Here is a 22,181-nt window from a genome sequence, read left to right on the forward strand (position 1 = left end):
TGCTCTTGACCAGTCCATTTTTTGCTTTGACTAGACTACTTCCACCTCTTTGTAGCCATTGCTGTGATTGTGCTTCGTTTTCAGGATTGTACTGGTAAAGCCATGCTTCATCTCCTGTTGCAATTCATTGGAGAAATATGTCAGAAATACTCATCTTACTTGTTTAAAATTTCCATTGAAAGTTTTGCTCTTGTCTGAAGCAGATCTGTGTGCAACAGTTTTGGCACCCATCGAGTGGAAAGTTTGTTCAACAGTAATTTTTTAGTCAGAATTGTATAAGCTGAACTAATTGAGACATCTCAGATGTTGATTATTATTTATGTTGTTACTCCTTATAAATTTTTAATTATATTAATTTTTTCCTCACAAATTGATGTGGATAGTCTGTAGCTATGGGCTTCATTTTCAATATCATCTCGTCCCTCCTAAAATTGAGGTATCCACTTGTAAATTGCTGATTTCCTTGGGGCACTGTCCCCAAAAACTTTATGTAAAACATCAATGGTTTCATCATTCTACCACCCAAGCTTCTCCATACATTTGACATTTGTTCTTGCTCTAATTTTATCAGAATTCATGTTGTTCTGATAGGGGCTCTTTTCAAACTGATGTCTTCTCTTTCTTAGAGCCTCATACTAGATCCTATTCAAACATGTTATAATAAGGTAGTATGAATTTATTTTGGTGCAAAAAAGTTTGAAATTCATGCATAGTTTTTTCATAATATGCACCTTCCATGAACTTCTTGAAGAACCCCTGTACAATAACTGAATTGAAAAATTTACTGAAGCACAGCAACAGAAGACTCAAATGGGCAGAAAAAAAAATAGGTAAACTCGAAGACAGGTAATTTGAAAATACTGATTCTGAGGAACAAAAAGGATAAAAAATTTTAAACAGTAAACAACACCTAAGGGACACCATTAAGTAGATCAAACACATATTGTGGATTCTAGAAGGAGAGCAGGGAGATCAAGCTTATTTGAAGAAATAATGGCCAAATCCCTAAATGATGAAACACAAGGGAATACAAATGCAAGAAACTTAACAAACTCCAATTAGGATAACTCTAAAGAGATCCACACTAAGATACATTCTCAAACTGCTGGAAGCTAACAACAAAGAGAATCTCAAAAGCAACAAAAGATACATAACTTATAACATTTAAGGAATCCTCAATAAGATTATCAGCATAAACCTGGTTACCAAGAGTTGGAAGTGGTCCAGTCAAAGAAAAAGTGAACTGGTCAAGAGCAAAGGTCATGGCAACAATTTTTTAGATGCTCAAGGCATTTTGCTTGCTGCCTTTCTGGAAGGCCAAAGAACTAGGCTAGAAGACAGTGGGATTATATCAGAATTCTTTAAAGTGCTAAAGAAAAAACAACAACAACCCTGTAAACTGAGAATTCGACAACCAGCAAAACTACTTCAAAAATGAGGGAAAAATTAAAATATCTCTAGATAAACAAAAGCTGAGGGCATTCATTATTCCTAGATCTGCCATACAAAAAAATGCTAAAGGGAGTCTTTCAAGTTGCAACATAAAAGACTTTAGACAACAACTTGAAGCCACATGAAAATATAAAGTTATCTGATAAAGATAAATATGTGAACAAATGTAAAAACCAAAGTTATTGTAATTTTGGTTAGCAATTCCACTTTTTATTTTTTTAATAGGATTTAAAAAGAAAAGCATAAAAAGTAACTATGAATCTATATTAATGGTTATACAATATATAAAGATTAATTTGTGACACCAACAACATAAATGGGGTCATAGAGCTGGAAAGGAGTAGAATTTTGTATGTATATACTTGAAGTGAAGTTGGAATGAGGTTAAAATAGATTGCTATACTGTGGGAGGCTATATGTAATTCCCATGGCAACCACAAAAAAATTCTACAGAATATATACAAAAGGAAATCAAAACATTTCACTCCAAAAATCAGCAAAACACAAAGGAAATTAGGGACCAAAAAAATCTATTAGACATACAGAAAACAAATAACAAAATGGTAATAGTCAGTATTTTCCTGTTAGTAATTACTTCAAATATAAATGAATTAAATACCCCAATCAAAGGACATATATTAGAAGAATGGATTTTTAAAAAATCAGTATTTAACTGCATTCTGTCTATAAGAGATTAATATTTGTCTAAAACATGCATGTTGAAAGTGAAAAAATGAAAAAACATATTTTATGTCAACAGTAATCAGTTGAGTTGGCTAAACTAGTAATCAGTTGAGTTGGCTAAACAGTAGAGTTGGTTAAACTAGAATAAGACAAAATAGACTTTAAGTCAAAAATTGTTACAATAGACAAAGAAAAGCATAATAATAAAAGGACTAAGTCATCAAGAAGATATAACAATAACACTAAATACACTAAATATCATAGCTACTAAATATATGAAGCCAAAATTGGCAGAATTGAAGGGAGTAACAGATGGCAACACAACAATAGAAAAAGTAAAATAATAATAGTAAAAGTATAGTAATATAATCACTTATAATAATAAAATAATAGTAAGTGTCTTCAATGTTCCACTTTCAATAATGGATAAAACACCAGGCAGAAGACCAATAAGGAAATAGAGGACTTGAATATCACTACAGACCTATAGACATGTGTGACCTAACAAACTATACAGACCATGCCTCTCTAAAATAACAGAATACACATTCTTTTCAAATGCATATGGAACATTCTCTGGGTAGATCATATGATAGTTCACAAAATAAGTCTAAATGAACTTTAAAAGATTGAAATAAAAAAAGATTTTTTCAGATCACAATGAACTGAATCTAGAAATCAACAAAAGAAAAACTGAATAATTCATAAATATGTGAAAATTAAACAACACACTCTTAAAAAAAAAAACTAATTGACCAAAGAAGAAATCACGAGGCATATTAGAAAATATCCTGAATCAAATGTAAATTAAAACCAACACACCAAACTTACAGTATACAGCAAAAGTAGTGATAGGAGGGAAATTTACAACTGTAAATGTTTATATTTTTAAAAGTCCCAAATTAACAACCCAAATTTACATATTAAGAAACTAGAAAAAGAAGAACAAACTAAATCCAAAGCTAATAGAAGAAAGGAAATAGATATTAGGGCAGAAATAAGTATAACAGAAAAACATAAATATAAAAAACAAGAATTTGTTCTTCAGAAAGTTCAAGAAAATTGACAAATCTTCAGCTAGACTAAGAAAAAAAGAGAAGATTCAAATAACTAGGATCAGAAAGAAGGGACATTACTACCGATTTTAAAGAAATAAAAAGAGCATTATGAAGACTTGTATCCAACTTGCATACTAACAAAATGAATAACACAATTTGTTAGTATAAAAATTGGATAATCTGTTAGTACTGTTAGTATACAAATTGAATAATCCAGACAAAATGAACAAATTCTTAAAAGCACACAAACTACCAAGACCAAATCAGGAAGAAATAGAAAATCTGAATAGACTTATAACTATAACAAAACTAGACCTATTATTATAACTAGTAAGGAGATTGAATCAGTGATCAAAAAACCTCCTAACAAGGGAAAGCCCAAGACCATATGGTTTCACTGTGAAATTCTATCAAACATTTAAAGAACAATTCACAGTAGTCCTCAAACTTTTCCAAACGTTGAAGAGGAGGAAACACTTTCAAACTCATTCTGTAATGTTATCATTACCCTGATAGCACAGCTAGACACACTAAAGACCAATATCCCTGATGAATACTGATGCAAAAATTCTCAACAAAATATCAACAAACAGAATTAAACAGTACATTGGAAGAATTATACACCATGACCAAGTAAAATTTACTCCTGGACTAAAAGTATGTCCAGTACATAACAGTCAATGCAATACACCACATTAACAAAATGAAGGAGGGGGAACATGATCATCTCTATTGACGTAGAAAACGCATTTGACAAAATTCAGCATTCTTTTATGATTAAAAATGCTCAACAAACTAGGAATAAAAAGAAATGCTTCAATAAAATAAAGACCATATGTGAAAAGTCACAGCTAACATCATACTCAATAGTGAAAGATTGAAAGATTTTCCTCTAAGATCCAGAACAAAACAGGTGTGTCTGCTTTTGCCACTTCTATTCAACATAGTACTAAAGTCCTAGCCAGAGCAACTAGGCAAGATGAAGAAAAAAAAAGCATCTGCATTAGAAAAGAAGCAAAATTATCTTCTGTTTACAGACAACATGAACTTATATGTAGGGAGAAAAAAACCCTAATGATTTCACACCAAAAAAATTGTAAGAATGAATAAACAAACTCAGCAAAGTTGCAGGACAGAAAATCATCATGCAAAAATCAGTTATATTTCTATGTATTGCCAATGAGTTACCTGGTAAGAAAATTATGAAAATAATCCCATAGTAATACCATCAAAAAGAATAAAATACTTAGAAATAAATGTAACTGAGGAGATAAAACGTGTACACTAAAACTACAAAACATTGTTGAAAGAATGTAAAGATGAAACAATCAGAAAGACATCCTATGTTCATGGATTTGAAGGTTTAATATTGCTAAGATGTTAATACTCAAAGTATCTATAAATCCAATGGAATCCCTCTCAAAATCCCAATGATTTTTTTTTTTTTGTAGAAATAGTAAAATCTTCTCTAAAATTCATTTCGAATTCCAAGGGACCTCGAATAGCCAAAACAATCTTGAAAAAGAAAAACAAAGTTGGAGGTCTCACACTTCCTGATTTCAAAACTTACTAGAAAGCTACAGTAATCAAAACGATGTGATACTGGCATAAAGACAGATATATAGCCCAAAAGAACAGAATAGAAAGTCCAGAGGTAAATCCACACGTAAATGGTCACATGATTTTTGACAAGGTTCTAAAGACCATTCAAAGAAGAAAGGACAGTCTCTTCAACACATACTGTTGGGAAAACTGGATATCCATATGCAAAAGAATGAAGTTGGACCCTTACTCAACACCAAACACAAAAATTAACTCAAAATGCAACAAAGATCTAAATGTAAAGCCTAAAACCATAAACTTTTAGAAGAAAACATAGAGCAAAGGCTTTGTGACCAGTGTATTTGGCAATAATTTCTTGGCTATGGTACCAAAAGCACAGGCAATAAAAGAAGGGAAAAAAAGATAAACTGAACTACATCAAAATCTCAAACTATGGCCAGGCACAGTGGTTCATACTTGTAATCTCCTCACTTTAGTAGGTCAAGGCAGGTAGATTGCTTAAGCCTAGGAGTTCAAGACCTCTTTGGGCAACATAGTGAGACCCCGTCTTAAAAAGATATGTAAGTAATAAGAGAAAAAAAATCTAAAACTTCTGTGCATTAAAGGCTACAATCAACAGAGTAAAAAGGTAACCTACACATTAGGAGAAAACATTTGCAGATTATATCTCTGATAAAGGGTTACACATATATACAAAATACAAAACACATATATGTATTTTCACATAATATACAAAATACGTTTAAAAAAAACTCTGACAACTCAACAATGAAAAAACAAACAACCTGATCAAAAATAGGCAAAGGACCTGAATAGTTATTTCTCCAAAGAAGATAAACAAATGGACAATAATCACATTAAAAGATGTTCATCATCACTAATCATTAGGGATATGCAAATCAAAATGACAATGAGATACCACCTCATGCCCATATTAGGATGGCTACTAAAACAAAACAAAACAAAACAAAATAAAAAGTGTCAGCAAGGTAGTGAAAAAACTGGAATTCCTGTGCACCATGCTTGATTGAATTGTAAAATGGTACAGTCACTATGGAAAACAATATGGCAGTAGTTCAAAAAAATTAAAAATGGAATTACTATGTGATGTAGCAATTCCACTTCTGGGTATTTCAAAATAATCAAAAGTAGGTCTCAAAAAGATATCTGTACATTCAAATTCATCATTAACAGCATTATTCAGTGAAACTTGGAAGCAACCAAAACTGTCCACTGACACAGATCAGCAAAATGTGATACATACATACAATGAACTATTATTCTACCTTAAAAAGAAAGGACATTCTGAATATGCTACAACATGAATGAAGTTTGAGGACATCATACATAATGCTAAGTGAAATAAGCTGGTCACAAAATACTACACAATTCCATTTATATAAGATACTTGGAGTAATCAAATCATAGAAGGCAGAATGATGATTGACAAGGGCTGAGGGGAGAGAAAAATGGAGGGTTATTATTTAATGGGTGAGAGTTTCAGTTCTGCAAGATAAAGAGTTATGGAGACGGATGGTGGTGATGACTGTACAACAATGTGAATGTACTTAATGCCACTGAGCTATACACTTAAAAATGATGAAGATAGTCAATTTTGTTATATGTATTTTGATTTTTTTTTTTTGAGCTGGAGTCTCACTCTGTCACCCAGACTGGAGTGCAGTGGCTGCTCCCGGCCACTGCAGCTTCAACTTGCTGGGCTCCAGCGATCGTTCCGCCTCAGCCTTCCAAGTAGCTTGAACTACATGCGAGCGCTACCATGCTCAGCTAATTTTTGATTTACTGTAGAGATGAGGTCTCGCCAAGTTGCCCGGGAGGGTCTCGAACTCACGGGCTCGGGCAATCCACTCACCTCGGCCTCCCAAAGCGCTGGGATTACAGGCTGAGCCACCGAGTCCTGTATATTTTGATTTTTAAAAATCAAAAATAAACTTTAAGATACATGCTAAGAGGAAGAGAAAAATCACAAAGATAAAAATAAGATCTTAGCCCAATGATAGATTTAGGAGACATTTTATTATGATAAATAATTTTAAAATGATGTAAATTCCTTTTCTCTAGAAAGTCTAATTGTATTCTATATTGTCTATATACATTTTCTACTCTTTAGTTCTTTTGATAAATACACTTATAAGTCTGTTTAATACAATGGGGAAAAATCTGAAAAATATTCACTTTTTTTTTTTTTTAGAGTTGAAGTCTCACTCTGTCACCCAGACTGGAGTGCAGTGGCCGCTCCCGGCCACCGCAGCCTCGACCTGCTGGGCTCTGGCGATCCTTCCGCCTCAGCCTTCCGAGTAGCCGGAACTATAGGCGCGCGCTACCATGCCCGGCTGATTTTTTGATTTATTGTAGAGATGAGGTCTCGTTGTCTCAAACCTGCGGGCTCAGGCAATCCACTCACCTCAGCCTCCCAAAGGCGCGGGATTACAGGCTGAGCCACTGAGCCCGGCTAAATATTCACTTTTAAAAATAAAATTTTGTGAAACACACAAACTTTTAATCTCTGATCTCACAGATTCCTGAACTTTCAGATTTGTGCATACATAAATGTATGCTAAAATTAATTAGTTAAAATATCTGGTTTCTAAATATTCTACATATTCCACTACAATGCTTGTTAACTTATAGGTGGATTCTTATGTTAATGAAAACATCACTTGTCAATGGAATGTCTGGCATGAGACAGATAGCTAGCTAGGCTGATATAAATGAAAATGTGTGAATTGTTAACATAGCTCCATAGCTTATGTAGGAAGACTATCTCTAATAATTACAGTACAATAAAAGAAGGTACTAGACTCTCACAGAATGTATTACATTGACAAGACTTATACATCAAACTTTGATGGTATTTTCAGACCACGGATGTATTACAATAGTCGCTCAGAAACATGGGACTAGTCAATTTTCAATCAGTAAATCTGAGAAAAAGCTGGAAACAGATAAAATCATCTTTGACTTTCATATTCCAATAATGTCAATATACTAACTTTCAAAAATACCGCGATTAAAGTTAAATGTATACTGCAATATAGAAATCTTTTTCAGAAAATATGTAGTGAAGCTTGGTGAGGAGGGGAGTTTGTGAGAAGTAAGTAGTGATTTCTACAGACTATGGAGGTGACTGGCAGGAAAACTTGTGACCTGTGGTGCCCTTCTAAGAGAGGGCAGAGTCTGAGGTGACCTTATTTCAGTAGGTAAAGACCTGTCTTCATCCTGAGATGAGACAGCAAAGTTTTCATCTTCAAAGCTGCCTGAGGTTACTTCACTTTGAGATGGGGCAAAGCTACCAGCATGCTTATAAGGTGAAGATAATCCAGCAGTCTGGAGGACAGGGAAGGTTTCACTTTGAGAGGGATGCTGTTGCATCATAACTGGAGAATGATCTGTGCTGTGACTTTGAGAACCAGGATGAAGGAAATCTTTCAAATCTTTACTTAGTTGGCCACCTTGTTGAATCTCAGTGGCAATTTCATTTGGTTGACAGGGAGCAGAAACAACACTCGCAAGAGTAAAGAAGGATGTAGAGCTTTGTGGATAAGAGACTCTATCAACAGTGTTCCGATGGGCTGAAGAAGTGGCTACTGTTTCAAAACTCTTAAAATGTCTGGTGTTATATTCATGAGCAGAGAAGCCTGTGTGTTTCTGAGTGTCAATAATACTTGGGTTTTCAGAAAAGATTTCAGTTTCATTTAGATTAAACATGTTCGGACTATTTGATTGAGGATCCCAAAAAATGGCACTGTGGTAACAGGAAACTATACTTAGTTTGTGGGAAGAGAAACGTCTTCTTAGGAATTTTAAGCCACCAAAATGGTCTGAGGAAGATTTTAAATTCATGAAGCTTGCATCTTCTTCAGTATCAAAGTTAGCTCGACTTTGTTGCCGGTAAGGGAAAGTATTGCCTTTTTGAAATCCACAGAATGAAGAACATCTTCTTTTAGAGAAAGATGAACTTGATGGAGACAGTAACTTTTCACGTGTTTTGGGTAAATCAAGTTTATGCGTTGCATAGGAACGAGATGTTTTAAGATCAAGAGTATTACTTGGTTGTGAAATAGAAGAGGCTCCATGGTGCTGGGGGTCTGAAGTAGCTTGATCTTTAAGACAATATGGTTGGAAGTTCTGGTCTTCTCTGCAGCAGCTAGAGTGAAAAAAGGGTCGAATGAGGAAAAAAAATTGGGAGCAGAATGAAGACCTGCCAGGCTTCTTGAGGAATAATATCATCTTACCAATATGGAAACAAAAGGAAATAAGAAAAATAGGGTAGCTTAATGGTCACAAAGACACGTCGGAAAGAAAGCGTGAGTCTAAGAGATTATCTCTCCCAACATAGTACCTGCTCATGCTATTGAACTTTGGGAAGAAAAGTTGAAAGCATCAGGGAAGCAAGCAGGAAAAAAGATCAGGGGAAATGTAGGGCAGGACACCAGAACTAAAGAAAAAACAGAACTTCTGGTTTTAAAGATAACAAATCACAATATCTGTTTGAGGTTGTTAATCAACTGTATTTAAAGAAGTTAAGTAGATTAAACTTACACCCTGTTGATTAACTGCATTTTAAAATATTAGCCATGAATGAAACAGAACCTTTCTGGGGAGAATATTTCAACTAAATATCCAGACATTCCAGACATCCAGTTATTGTGGGAAACTAAAAGCAGCACTAAAGCTTCATTTATGAATGCTAGGGGTGCCAAAAGAGAGTATACACATTTTAAGAGATGCCAAGAGAGATGTTCACCAAAATCAGAAGTGTCTGGACACTGATGGGAACCACTTTGAGTACCTCTTGTAATTGAAGACAAACTTGACTTGTATTCATCTTATTGAGTAGTACAATTTTAATACAGTTTTTTCCTCTCTTAAAATGTATACCCACTTTTTTGGCCCCCACTGTATTTTCAAGATTCCTTATCACAAAACATGTGATAAGGTTTGTTTGTTTTTTTTTAAGGCTTACCTCAAGCATTTTCCCATTTTCAATTTAATCCAAAGTAAGACTTCCCCTTCCCTTCTAGGCCATCATCCTTAAGCCGTAAAATGCCCTGTGTAGGTGGAACAGGTCAGAAGACTGAATGTTCAAGCTGCATGTGAGACTACCATGGCAATGACACAGAATGTGATGACAGCAGACTCTAGAATCTCATGACATCAGTTTAGAATACAATGGTTCCATGGCTCACCTTTCTGGAAAGCTGCAATTCGCATGGCTGTGAAATACGTGTCTACCTTCATTATGTTCGAGGAGCCAGCCAACACATCAAGGGGTGAGGAAATAGCTGGATAAGGATAATAACAGATGTGATACCCGCACAATCCTTTACTTGGAACTGTTTCTCTCAACAGCTGCCCTCCACAGCCCTGTCCTACCAATTCATTCATCTTTCACTTGGACATTCTTTACCCTAACTTTTTATAACCTCCAGTGATAAGGAAAAGCATCTGTTAGAGACTTTGGCCTGAAGATAGAGTGAGAAAGGGGAAAAAAATGAATAAGTAGCAAATGTCATTGTCCCTAAAATAAAACAAGCTCCCTCCAACTTGGCAGTCAAGTATGCCATCTGACTGTTTGGTCCATATGCAGATATTGTGGGAATCCATTGTGTCACTATTTATTACTCCTTGGAACAGCTTATACTTGCCTAAAGACAAGGTTAACAGAGCTATTAGGAAGGAAATGTTGTCCTTTTCTATTCCAAACCAATCTGGAGTACTGTCCCCATAATAGGTGCATGTATATGTAAATAGCCACCTATGGCATGAAATACACCCTCAAATACTTTTAGTTATTGTGCAGTATCCTGATCCTATATTACTACTCTCTCTAGTCTTTGCTCCCTTCCTAAAACCCTACTCCAGGAAATCCTTGAACAAATTGTTTTTCAGAGGCCTTAAAGTTCTCTCATTCTCACTATACAATTATCAGATTTGTAATATGATTTAACCCCACATATAAGCAAATAACTTAATCTCTTTCTGTTTCATGATTGCTGGCAGAAGACATGAGATTCCTGGGTCAGAGACAGCTGACTCATGTTACTCACAGCACAGCAAGCAACATGATTACTGAAATATCTGTACTAGTTCTCCCTGGTCCCACATTACCTGCAGCAGCAATGCAGAGGGCCCAGAAACACTTGCATTCACAATGGATTGTGTCACAGGAAAGGAACACTGAGCTTTGTTGATCTTCCACTCCTACACCAAACAGCAAGTAAATCTGCTAAAGCTGCTCTTGGTCCTAAGGGGAAGCATTAACTCATTCTTCAAGGTTTCTTGCCACAACCTTGAAAAATGGCCTACACAAGGGTGATTAGGGTCTTACACACTTGGTGCCTCTAGTCAGAACTGTAGGAGCATGAGAGTATTGTCTGTTGTTCCTAAGTCACACTATGATCTGTGATTGACCTTTTCTGAAAGGACCTCTTTTGCACATCGCAAGAATAGAATTTGTAAAGCTTATAAGGGAGGTAATAAAAGAGTTCAGATCACTTCCCCACTCTATTCAAGCAAATCCATGACTATCCACCAAAAAACGGTGCGTGTGTGTATGTGTGTGTGTGTGTGTGTGTGTGTGTGTGTGTGTGTGTGTGTGTGTTTGTGTCATGAGGAAGATTCAGATTTGCCCAGACATTTGTAAGGAAAAGAAATTTCACACTAGTATCGGTAATATTTGGAAGTTGTTTAATATTGTTCTGGGTAAGGACTTATCTCTAAATGTCCTAAAATTGGCTCCTCTTTACTTATTTTTAAGAGAACTAAAATAAGACTTAGCTCAAAAAAAGTAGTAACCCCGTATAACAGCAAGCATCTAAAACATACTCTTCCTTCAAACCCCCCCCAACTCTCTTTATTCATTGGCCACAAGTACCTTCTGCTTTCACCATGCCCTATGCCATCTGTGGCCTTTTCTACTACAACCATTCTATTCCCACCAAGACCGATATTACATCATTATACCTCACTAGGCCCAGTGAACACCTTGTCTACTTGTAACTGCCACTCATTAAAACTACAATTTAGTCATGATAGCTGGATGTTAGAAAATCTTCTAGAACAAGCTTCTCAAACCTTAGAGTGCACAGACTGATCAATGTCTCCCCTCCTGGCGCCTAGATGAGAAGTCTCTTCAGGGAATCCACACTAGATGTGGGGAGAAGTAGGAGGCACCAAGGGGGAAGAACCCTGTCTGGGACTGAATCTTGAATACAAAGAACAAGCATTAAACTCGAATGGACTGAGTTAACTTGAATTGGCAAATGCAAGCTCTTTCACATTATTCAAAAAAAGGATTGCAAGTAACTGAGTTCAGTTATAGAGAAATGTACAGTTATATCCTTAACTTCTCTGAGTTTAGAATTGTTATTTAATGTAAATTATTCATTACATTAATTGTAGTTATTTTTATAAATGGTTTATCAAATATGCCTGATTATGGGCAATAACCGTAATATTCACTCTATCTATCTATCTATCTATCTATCTATCTATCTATCTATCTATCTATCTATCCACCTACCTACCTACCTACCTACCTACCTACCTACCTACCTACCTATTCTGAATCAGGGTCTCACTATGTAGCCCCAGTTGGAGTGCAGTCACACATAGCTTTGACCTTCTGGGCTCAGGTGATCATTCCTCCTGAGGAGCTGGGACTACAGGCATGCACCACCACATCTAACTAACTTTTAAATTTTTTTGTAGAGACAAGGTCTCTTTATACTACCTAGGCTGGTCTTGAACTCCTGGGCTCAAGCAATTCTCCCGCCTTGGCCTCCCAAAGTATTGGGATTACAGGTGTGAGCTAGTGCACCCAGCCCATATTCTTTTTTAAATTAGTGCCAGGTTAACTCTGTTATATTTCTTTTCACTACAACATTAAACTCTATCCATGCAAGTTCACTGTTTTTACTTTGTTACTCAATTAGCATACTTATCTGTATATAAACTGAAAGGTAGAAAAAATAACTGCTTTTTTATGAGTGTAGCACAAATATTGCTTAATTTATGAATATAAAATTTTCATTGTACAGAAATTCCACTTCTGGAATTTCCTTACCCACATATTTTTTTCTTTTGAAAGAAAGGTTATTAAAAATCAATTAATTAACTCAGAAACAGAAAGTCAAATATCACATGTTCTCACTTATAAGTAGGAGTTAAATAATGGGTACACATGGACATATAGAGTATGATAATAGACACAGGTAGCTCAGAAAGGTGGGAGGTTGGGAGGGGGCCAGGGGTGGGAAATTACCTAATGGGTGCAATGAACACTACTCAGGTGACGGCCAGACTAAAAGCCCAGATTTCACCACTATGTAACTGAACTGCACTTGTACCCCTAAATCTATAAAAATCAAAATAAATTTTTTTCAAAAAATAAAATAAATTCACTAGACATTGGTTCCTAACTATATTCTAGTAAAGATATAGAAACAGTACATCAGGGTGTCGACTGATCCAGAAACAAACTGGAAATCATTTTTAAAGCAGTAGAAACAAAAAAAGTATATATTCTAGGACAAGTACAGATGGGTTCTAGCAACATTAGATGGATTGTTTTCTTACCTATACCCTCAACATCCTCAGTCTTTTGCCTCCTGATCAAGCGTACAATGCAAATCCCCAAATTTGGATCAATTCAACCATCAGTCTTCTTACTTCCATTTATGTAATGCCAAGAGCTACTGAGAAAAAGAATCACGTAACAACAGCGTAGAATAGACTGGTACACAGCCTTGACCCTCAAATGGGGCACCCATCTCCTGGGTAGATCTCATACATGTCCCTACTTAACTCCCTCTCCCATTCTCCACAACTCTTCCAAACTTTCTTCATTGATATGTCCTTCATCATTTTTGTTTTTATTTTTTTCATTTTAAAGATGTGGGGTCTAATTCAGGATTAGGTACATAAGAGGTCATCGTATAGGTGAAGTTTGGGCCTCCCACTGATCTTCACTTTGCCTGGTTTGAAATCAGGTATGCTTACCAATAATGCAAACACTTAATGATAACTTATCACATGCCAGGTACTGTGCTAAGCACTGGGAACATCATAGCAGACATGTTCATGCAGATTCTTAAGGAGGACAAAACTCTAAAGACTTGGAAACCAATAGAGGACAGGTGAGGGGTAGTATAGGCAAGACAAGATGAAAGCATCACACTCCCTCAAATGTCTCAACGTCCATTTACCTCTATCCTATCAGACCACCTACCATCCAACCTCCCCGACAAAACTGGGACTGGAAGGTAAGAATTCTTTTAACTCTTACGCCCGCAAAAGTATTTACCTCATGTTTCATAGAATTGGAAGCACCATCAATTACAAGAAAGGAAAAAATGTTGCCAATTAAATTATGATGTAGCCCTTGATGCTATTGATAGTAAGATAAAATTAAATTAAATTATGCCAATTAAATTTTCATGCAGGTCTTGATGCTATTAATTGATAGTAAGATACATCATGATTTATGAGATATTAAAAGGTAAAAAAAAATGTTCATCTGAGAATCAATAAATACAGCATGCCTAGACCTACCCATGTCTCCTTAGTTAGATTAGGCCTAACGGGGTGTTATATGGAACTGAGGTGAGTTTTATACTTGGGTATGCACCTTGAGAAATAAAGCCTGAATTTAGCAGGTATTTCACACGTTTGCTTTATCTGCCTTCCCTTTATCTCCTAGGATAATGCTTTTAGAGCATCAGACCCCCTGAACATTCTTAAATGGGGATGAGGAAAGAAAGAGGCAGTATAGCATGGTAGTGAAAGTATATAAACTCTGTTCCTTACTAGCAAATTGCCTAATCTTTCCCAGACTCCAATGTCTTATGTCTAAAACCTCAGAGTTTTGTGTATTAAATGAGATGATGAATATAAAATAATTAGGACAGGCTCTGAAAAAAAAATTGAGAAAGTTGACTTCTATTTTCTGTAACATCAGTGCAGTCACAGAATTGGGGTATTCCCCTTTCCCTTACAGAACATGTAGATTACTGTAATTTTTGTATACATTGTATCTATTGGTCCTGGGATTGGCCAGAACAGTGGAAACCTAAGTATTACTCTTGGTGCCAAGATATCAGGGCACCTGGACTCATTTGTGGATGCGCTGGCAGAATAAAAGGATGTTGTACACTTCAAGTTGTGAGATAAAAGCCAAGAAGATCACTAGGTGAGGCTTCTCAAGACACAAGTCTCCACGTTGGATGCAAAGGCCAACAGAATGTAAGCTCTGTGAGTGCAGGGACTTTGTTATCATTGTACCACCTACAAGAGTATAGCTCATCATGGATGCTAAATGAACATTTGTTTTAGAAATGAATGGACTTGTAAACATGTTCTGTCTTTCTTGAGAATCTATTGGCTATTATATTAGATTCCATGATAATGAAGACACTGATTAGAAAGATAATACAATGCAGAGCTCAATTTTCCCCAAACTGGCATCCTTTATTGGGGGCAGCAGTGCTAGAGACCTTATATTGTCAGTTTCCATGTTACCAGATACTCTCTTGAGGTTAAGAAAGTTTCTCTAGAATCTGTAAGTGATATTATTCTCTCTTTTTTCTACATGTTATCCCAATACCTAAAGTGTACTGCTGCTAAAATCATCAGGTGACACTTTGTTTCATGGGTTGTTTCCTCTTTGTCTGCTTTTGTTTCTGATTTTTTTTTTAAAAGATCCTTTTTCCTGTATTTTTACTCTTGCTCTCTGAATTGGCTTCTTCCCTGCAGTCTGTAAGTACACTCAAGTATCCCTCAAAGAAAAACAAAACCCAAAACAGAAAGTAAAACATAAGATATATGCTCTCTGAACCTAATACCCTTCTTGATTACACAAAGTCAAGTTCCTTGAAACAAGGGTCTACCCCTCTGGTGTGCGCATCTTTACCCCTTGTTCTTTGGTCCAGGCTTAGGTCAGGTTTCTGTCCTCATCACTGTCCTGCAACTGCTTCAGCAAAGTTCATCAGTAAATGACCTCCCAAGTCCCAAATCCAGGACACAAAGTTCAGTCCCTATTTTACTTGATCAAAAACATTACAACCAAAAAGCTAAAAATATGCTAAATATATTTTTCTAGTTCAGGGGTTGGCGAACTACACCTTGGGGGCCAAATCCACCTGTCACCTGTCTTGGTAAATAAAGTTTTACTGGAGCACTGGCACACCCATGTTACCTGCCGCACCACCACAGCAGAACTGGATAGTTGAGATGAGACTGCATGGTTCTCAAAGTCTCAAATTCTTATAAAAAAAGTTTGCTGACCCCTGTTCTAGAGCATTTAGTACTTTTATCACTTCCTTTTATTGATAAATAACTCATTGTTTAAAAATGTACTCTATTTTAGTGCAAAGCACCTTCCTAGATGATCTAATTCAAGACTTATAACAACATGAGACATGCATTATCACCCATATTCTAAGATAAACTTAGTTTGGATAAGTGCAGTATACAGCCAGTTAAGGGCTGAGACAGAATTCAAATCTGGGTCCAAAGGGTCTAAAACCTGCGACTTTCACCACTGTCCTGGAAACCTTGTCCTCTCTTGGTTTCTGTGACACCTTTGCCCTCTGGTTCCTTTTCCAATTCTTTGACCAGTCGTCTGTCTTCTTTTGCAGGCTCGCCCACCTCTACACTCCTTCAACGCGGGCTCCAGGAAGCGCTGGACTCCACCCTCCTCTCTCTTCCCCCGACATACATTCTGCTTGCGCATTCATTCCCACAGCATCCAGCGTCGTACATGTCCCGGGGGATGCCCAGCACACCAACACCCATCCCAGGAGGAGAGTTTCTCTCAGCTTTCAGCGGCTGCCTTCACAGGTGGCCCGTGGGTGGCTGCCCACACTGGCAGTGGCTTCAATCTCTCAGCAAATCCTGCCCAGGAAGGTCTGTCACTTGGCTGCAGGAGGCAAAGGTACTTGGCACTTATTGTTTTGTTCTTTGGGGTTCTGAGAGACACTTACACTGAATGAATGAGGGCAGCTTCAAGTTTTGGTATTACCTTTTCTTTTTTTAAGAAAAAAGAAATTCACAGAATAGAAGACCTCAATGACAAACGAACAATGAAAACGTAATCAATCTTACTAGTGTTTGGGGAAATGCAAATGAAAAATGATTTGTTACAATTTCATCTTCATTAGGTTGGCCAAAATTATAAAGTCTGGCAATAATAATATGGAAAGATAAGAATTCTCATACACTGCTTACAAGATTCTAAACTGGTACACTTTGAAGAACGGTTTACTCATATTATTTATTTTTTCCCACCAAGAGAATCATGAAGAATGATTTAGTAACACATAACAGCAATATATTCAGTTTATAACTCAGCACTTCAGATATATACTTTCAAGAAATTCTTCCACATATGCCTAAGGAATAATGGAAGAAAGGTGTTCAATAAAACATTGCTTATAAGAGCAAAATAGTGGTAACCTAAGCATCTATCAACAGGGAAATAAATTAAAATATATTCATTCAGTGAAATGCAACATAACAATCAGAATGAAATAAGTTTATATACATCATTATGGAAAAACCTCAAAAAAGCATTTAGTACAAAAGCAAGTTACAAAATGTTAAGAATAAAAGATGATTTATGCCTTGTTTATGTAAAAATACACACGTAGGAGAAACAATAAAACTTTCAAAAGAAGAAGGAACAACACCTTCAAGATAATCGTTACCTTTGAAAGAAAGTAGAAAGGAAACTTCAGTTATATGTGTAATGTTTCATTTTTAAAAAGACCAGAAGCAGAAAAAATATTTTTAGCAAATTTAGACGACTACAGCATTAAGGAATACAGAATCAGCACATAGTGAGTATCTGAATCTCTACTTATCTCAGCTGAAAAACTGAAGTTCAATACTAAAACTGACTTGACAGGAACAAAGAATGGCAAGAGCACATATGTAAATGAACAAAAAAGCAAGATCTGTATGTTGGCTCATGAAAGCAAAAGTTAAAAGAGTTTCAAATAAAATCTCAAAAATCTGTATCTATCTGTGGTTTCACTTTCCTTATCATCTATTATTTATAAGGAAATACTACCTAAGGTACTAGGGCGCTATCCTTGTATTATGCAAGTGTTCTTCTAGAACACTAGATTTGTGGGATTTCTTTTTGTTTTCAAATAATCAATTTTGTTTCTGAGAATACGATATGAACCTAACACTAAAATGAAATACTCAGATCAAGAGAAAAAAGAAGCAAGGCTCCTATGGTCACTATACAACCCCGAGTCTAATTTGGAAACACATTAATTCTTCCCAAAGCCCACAGTGAACTGAAAGTTAATGAATGTATTACTTTAAACTGGAATAAGACCTAAATTTTAAAAAAGGGGTTTTCAAAGCTTCACATAATCTTGTAATTTCAATAACAAAATCTAGGCCCAGAGTGTGGTAGAACAACAATCAAATATGACAGAGAAAAGGGAGGCAGAAAGCTTAAGAAAAGGAACTACAAAGTTCTCAGAAATTTAAACTGAAAATATCAATGTGAACTAGTGACCTTAAAAACATTTAAAAATATACATTTTACCAAGTACTCAAAGGGACCAAAACAACCCCTGATATTATCTTGCCCAAATACAGTTTTCCTCCCCACATCCAGATTTTGGTACCTAGCAATATTCTCATTGAAAGAAACTGGTGCTGGGCACAGTGACTCAAACATGTAATCTCAGCACTTTGGGAGGCCAAGGCAAGAGAACTGCCTGAGCCCAGGGGTTTGAGACCAGCCTGGGCAACTTGGTGAGACCTCGCCTCTACGACATATATATCTAATTTTATATCTAAATTAGACAGGCAGTAGTGTGCACCTGTAGTTCTAGCTACTTGGAAAGTTCAGGCAGAAGACTTGCCTGAGCCCAGCAGGTTGATGCTGGGGTGACTGTGAGCATGATAGTACACTCCAGTCTGGGTAATGGAGTGAGACTCAAAAAAAAAAAAAAAGAAAGGAAGGAACTGGTGTTGCTAAGGCAGGAGTTGATCTCATGTTTTAGAGCAGAGACAAATAGAAAATCAGTCAAAACATATTATCACCAAGAAGCAAAGATGCTTTCCAAGATGTGAACACAAGTGCTAAAAAGGAATAACCTTGACAGACCCTCTAAGGGCTTTGTGAGAATCTGAGCATCAGTCATCACCACCATCGATAGACTAATTTAGCTTGAGTCCAAAAAAGACATAAATCCATAAGTCCACGATGATACCTGTATACTGAAAGAAGGCACACAAGAGACTCTAATTCTTTTTAGACCTGCACTGAAATTCAGTAGCCACCAGCCCCCAATGGCTATTTAAATGTAAATTAATTACAACTAAATAAAATGACAACCACAAAGAAACAAAATTAGAATTTCAGTTCCTCAGTTGTACCAGGCACATTTCTTTTTCTTTTTCTTTTTTTTTTAGATTAGAAAATATAATTTATTTAGAAAGTAAATTGGAGAGAGAGAGAAAGAGGAGACTCACTTCCCCAAGGTAGGGGAGGTGGCCAAAGCTTAAGAAAACGTGGCCTGGCCATAGCTCAGGGAGCACATGGCCACACCATAGCTTAGCAAGGCAGTGGCACCAGTCACATTTCAAGTACTTAATAGCCACACGTGGCTAGTAGTTGTCATGTTCGGCACCACAGTTGGATCATTTCCATCACCACAGAAAGTCCTTTTGGATGGCAATGGTCTACAGAGTTCTTACATAAGGAGGTCACACAGTGATTGCTTAAAAAATAGGTTACACATTTTGGCAAACAATTACTGTCTTACTCAATACTCACATGACACCATCTACTAACAATAAGTTATTTATATTCCTTTTGTCAATGTGGTCTAAACTAGCTTCAATACTGGCTAATGAACAGTCTTAATTATAATTCAAGTCAAAATATCACTCCTTTTCATTTTTTGTTAGTAGCAGCATGTATGACTGGAAATACCTAACAAAGGCACTTAAATAATAGCAATAATGCAATAAATAATCAATTCAACATGGGAACCATCTTAAGGAAACTCACCCTCCTTCACTTTCTGCTTCCTCGGAACTATTACTTGTTGCTGAGCTTTGGGCTGAGGGGAGCCTTCTTTTTCTAGCTCTGTGCTGAGGACTTATCTTATGAACAGTAATTTTCCCTCCAAGTTCATCTTGTATATATTCCTCCAGCTTTGGAATAGTTTCTTTAAGAAATCTGATTTCCGCTTTGAGGTCTTCCATATTTGTCAGTAATTCATTTAACTTCTCCAGTATCTGAAGCTGCCTCTCTTGAACAATCCCTGCTGCTCCTTGGTCATTATGCATTTCACCTTGCAAAGTCATCGAATCAAATGTATTACCCAGAGAAAGAAATTTCGGTAAATTCACTGCTAGCCTGGGTTTACGGACTTTGTTGTACCACAATAGCAGCAAGCTGATTCCAGCAGTTCCTACCATGATGCCAAATATCAGTTCTTTGTTAGTGGAATGAGGCATTTCTTGGTTTTTGTTTCTAAAAGTAAAAGAATAAATGAAAATGAATGTTGTTTTTGTTTTTGTTTAATACAAAGACACAGATGCATTTTTCAATCAACAAAACCCAAATCTACATCATCTATAAAAACACTTGGTAAGTCATAAGCTAAAATATAGCATTATGAATAACTGTGGCTGTAATGTATGTGGCCCAGTAGAAACATTTACTTTAAGGATATTACTGAAGTCTAGTGTAAAGTATTCTATATGACCAATCTGAAATTTAACCTTTACTATTTATTTTTAAAGGGTTTGATAAGTAAAAGTAAAATCATCATTATAAATTTCTGAGAAAACTATTTAAGAGTCCAAGTTATTCTTAATTTTCTCTGATCTTTCATTTGTACAAAATTAATATGCTGATTTTTGAGTCTTATCAAATCTTTAAAGAAGGCCAAGAAGAGGTTCTTTTTCAGCACCTAGTTCACATTAGTACTTATATTTAAAGTGATTAACAGCATTTTTAAAAGCCCAGAGATATTAGAGGCTGGGCATAGTGGCTTCACATCTGCAACCCCAGCACTTTGGGAGGCCAAGGCAGGAAGATTGCTTGAGCTCAAGAGTTCGAGACTAGTCTAGGCAACCTAGCAAGACCTTGTTTACACACACACACACACACACACACACATTTGTTTTTAAATTAGGTGTGCATGGTGGTGAACACCTGTAGTCTTAGCTAGTTTGAAAGCTGAAATGGAAGGATTGCCTGAGCCCAGGAGGTCAAGGTTGCGGTGAGCCTTGATCATGTCACTGCACTCCAATCTGGGCAACAAAGTGAATACCCGACTCAAAAAAAAAAAAAAAAAAAAAAATTAATATATATATTAGAGAACTTTGGTAAGTTCATAACCCACCAGGTCCATCTTTTACTCAACATCAAATGCAGAAATGATAACACATATGCAGGTTTTATCCCCTTTTTTCTTCTGCTTCTAATATTTATACCCATATCTGAGGTCATAATATTTTTATTTTCTTTCAAATTTTCACTTTTTTATAATAAAGTCATTTCTTTGACTTCTTTCTGACCTTTCACCTTTTTGCATTCAAGTCCCAAGTTATGGCTTACTTCATTTCATACAAACTCAGCTACTTTGACTAAATGCACCATAGTCGTTTTTCAGGAAAGACTAGTTTTATTAACTATTCCTATTATTAAAGTCAGAAGACTAGTAAAGGAAAACAATAATATAAAGTTCTCTTTCCTTATGAGATTTTAAAATGGCAATAAGTATACTGGTACCATGGTAAACTTTTATAATTAGAGCAAAATATATTGTGACTTTTAAAAATATACTTTGAAGTTCCCCAAATTGTTCTCCCTTCAATTTCCCCTATTTTGTAAACAGATGAATACCTATATTAAATTTTGCTAGCAACTTATGGGAAATATTACAATGGTAACATGGTGACAATGGTAAATTGTTCACTATAGAAAATTAAATTTGTAATATTTTTCTCTTTGTTTTTCTTGACTCTTTCTCAAGGAGCAGATTATTAGAGCCCTGTTGTTTTAGTCCCTTCTAACAAACCGGCTGCCATCCCTCATGTTCAATCAAAGATATGAGGCAGAAACTAGGAGAAAAGGGGGTTTAATTTTTGCAACCAGGCTGCAGGGACATGGGCGAGCATCACCTGCTCAAACCAACACAAACTCCTTTCGGTATTTATAACCAAAATTCATAGTCCTTCACCCACCCCAAGTTAATATTAAGAAGCCTATGTGCAGTTTGAGCACGACTCAGATTTTTTCTAATCAGTGTTCTGACCCCTAAGCCACCACTGACATCAATCTTGCCTTTCTTTAGGGCTGTGTACTTTTCAACCAATCAAAATCTGTTACAAAGTTCTAGTTTACAAGAGTCAGCTAAT

General features: G+C 36.0%; 1 protein-coding gene across 3 annotated transcripts in view; it reads right to left on the reverse strand.

The window, feature by feature from the left end:
• RMDN2 (regulator of microtubule dynamics 2) overlaps positions 1–22,181 on the reverse strand; it is a 77,921-nt gene that overhangs the window by 49,404 nt on the left and 6,336 nt on the right. For 2 of the 3 annotated variants that reach the window (XM_021718240.1, XM_008069398.1), the window contains exon 2: positions 19,819–20,286. In XM_021718240.1, the coding sequence (XP_021573915.1) occupies positions 19,819–20,270 (452 nt within the window). In that variant the 5' untranslated portion in view covers positions 20,271–20,286. Of the gene's footprint in view, positions 1–9,744; positions 9,897–19,818; positions 20,287–22,181 lie in introns of those variants that run through there. The other variant, XM_021718241.1, reaches the window with a different exon arrangement.

Source organism: Carlito syrichta, unplaced genomic scaffold (assembly GCF_000164805.1).
Source record: "Carlito syrichta isolate Samal-C Ts95f unplaced genomic scaffold, Tarsius_syrichta-2.0.1 Scaffold311990, whole genome shotgun sequence".
Lineage (NCBI taxonomy): Eukaryota > Metazoa > Chordata > Mammalia > Primates > Tarsiidae > Carlito > Carlito syrichta.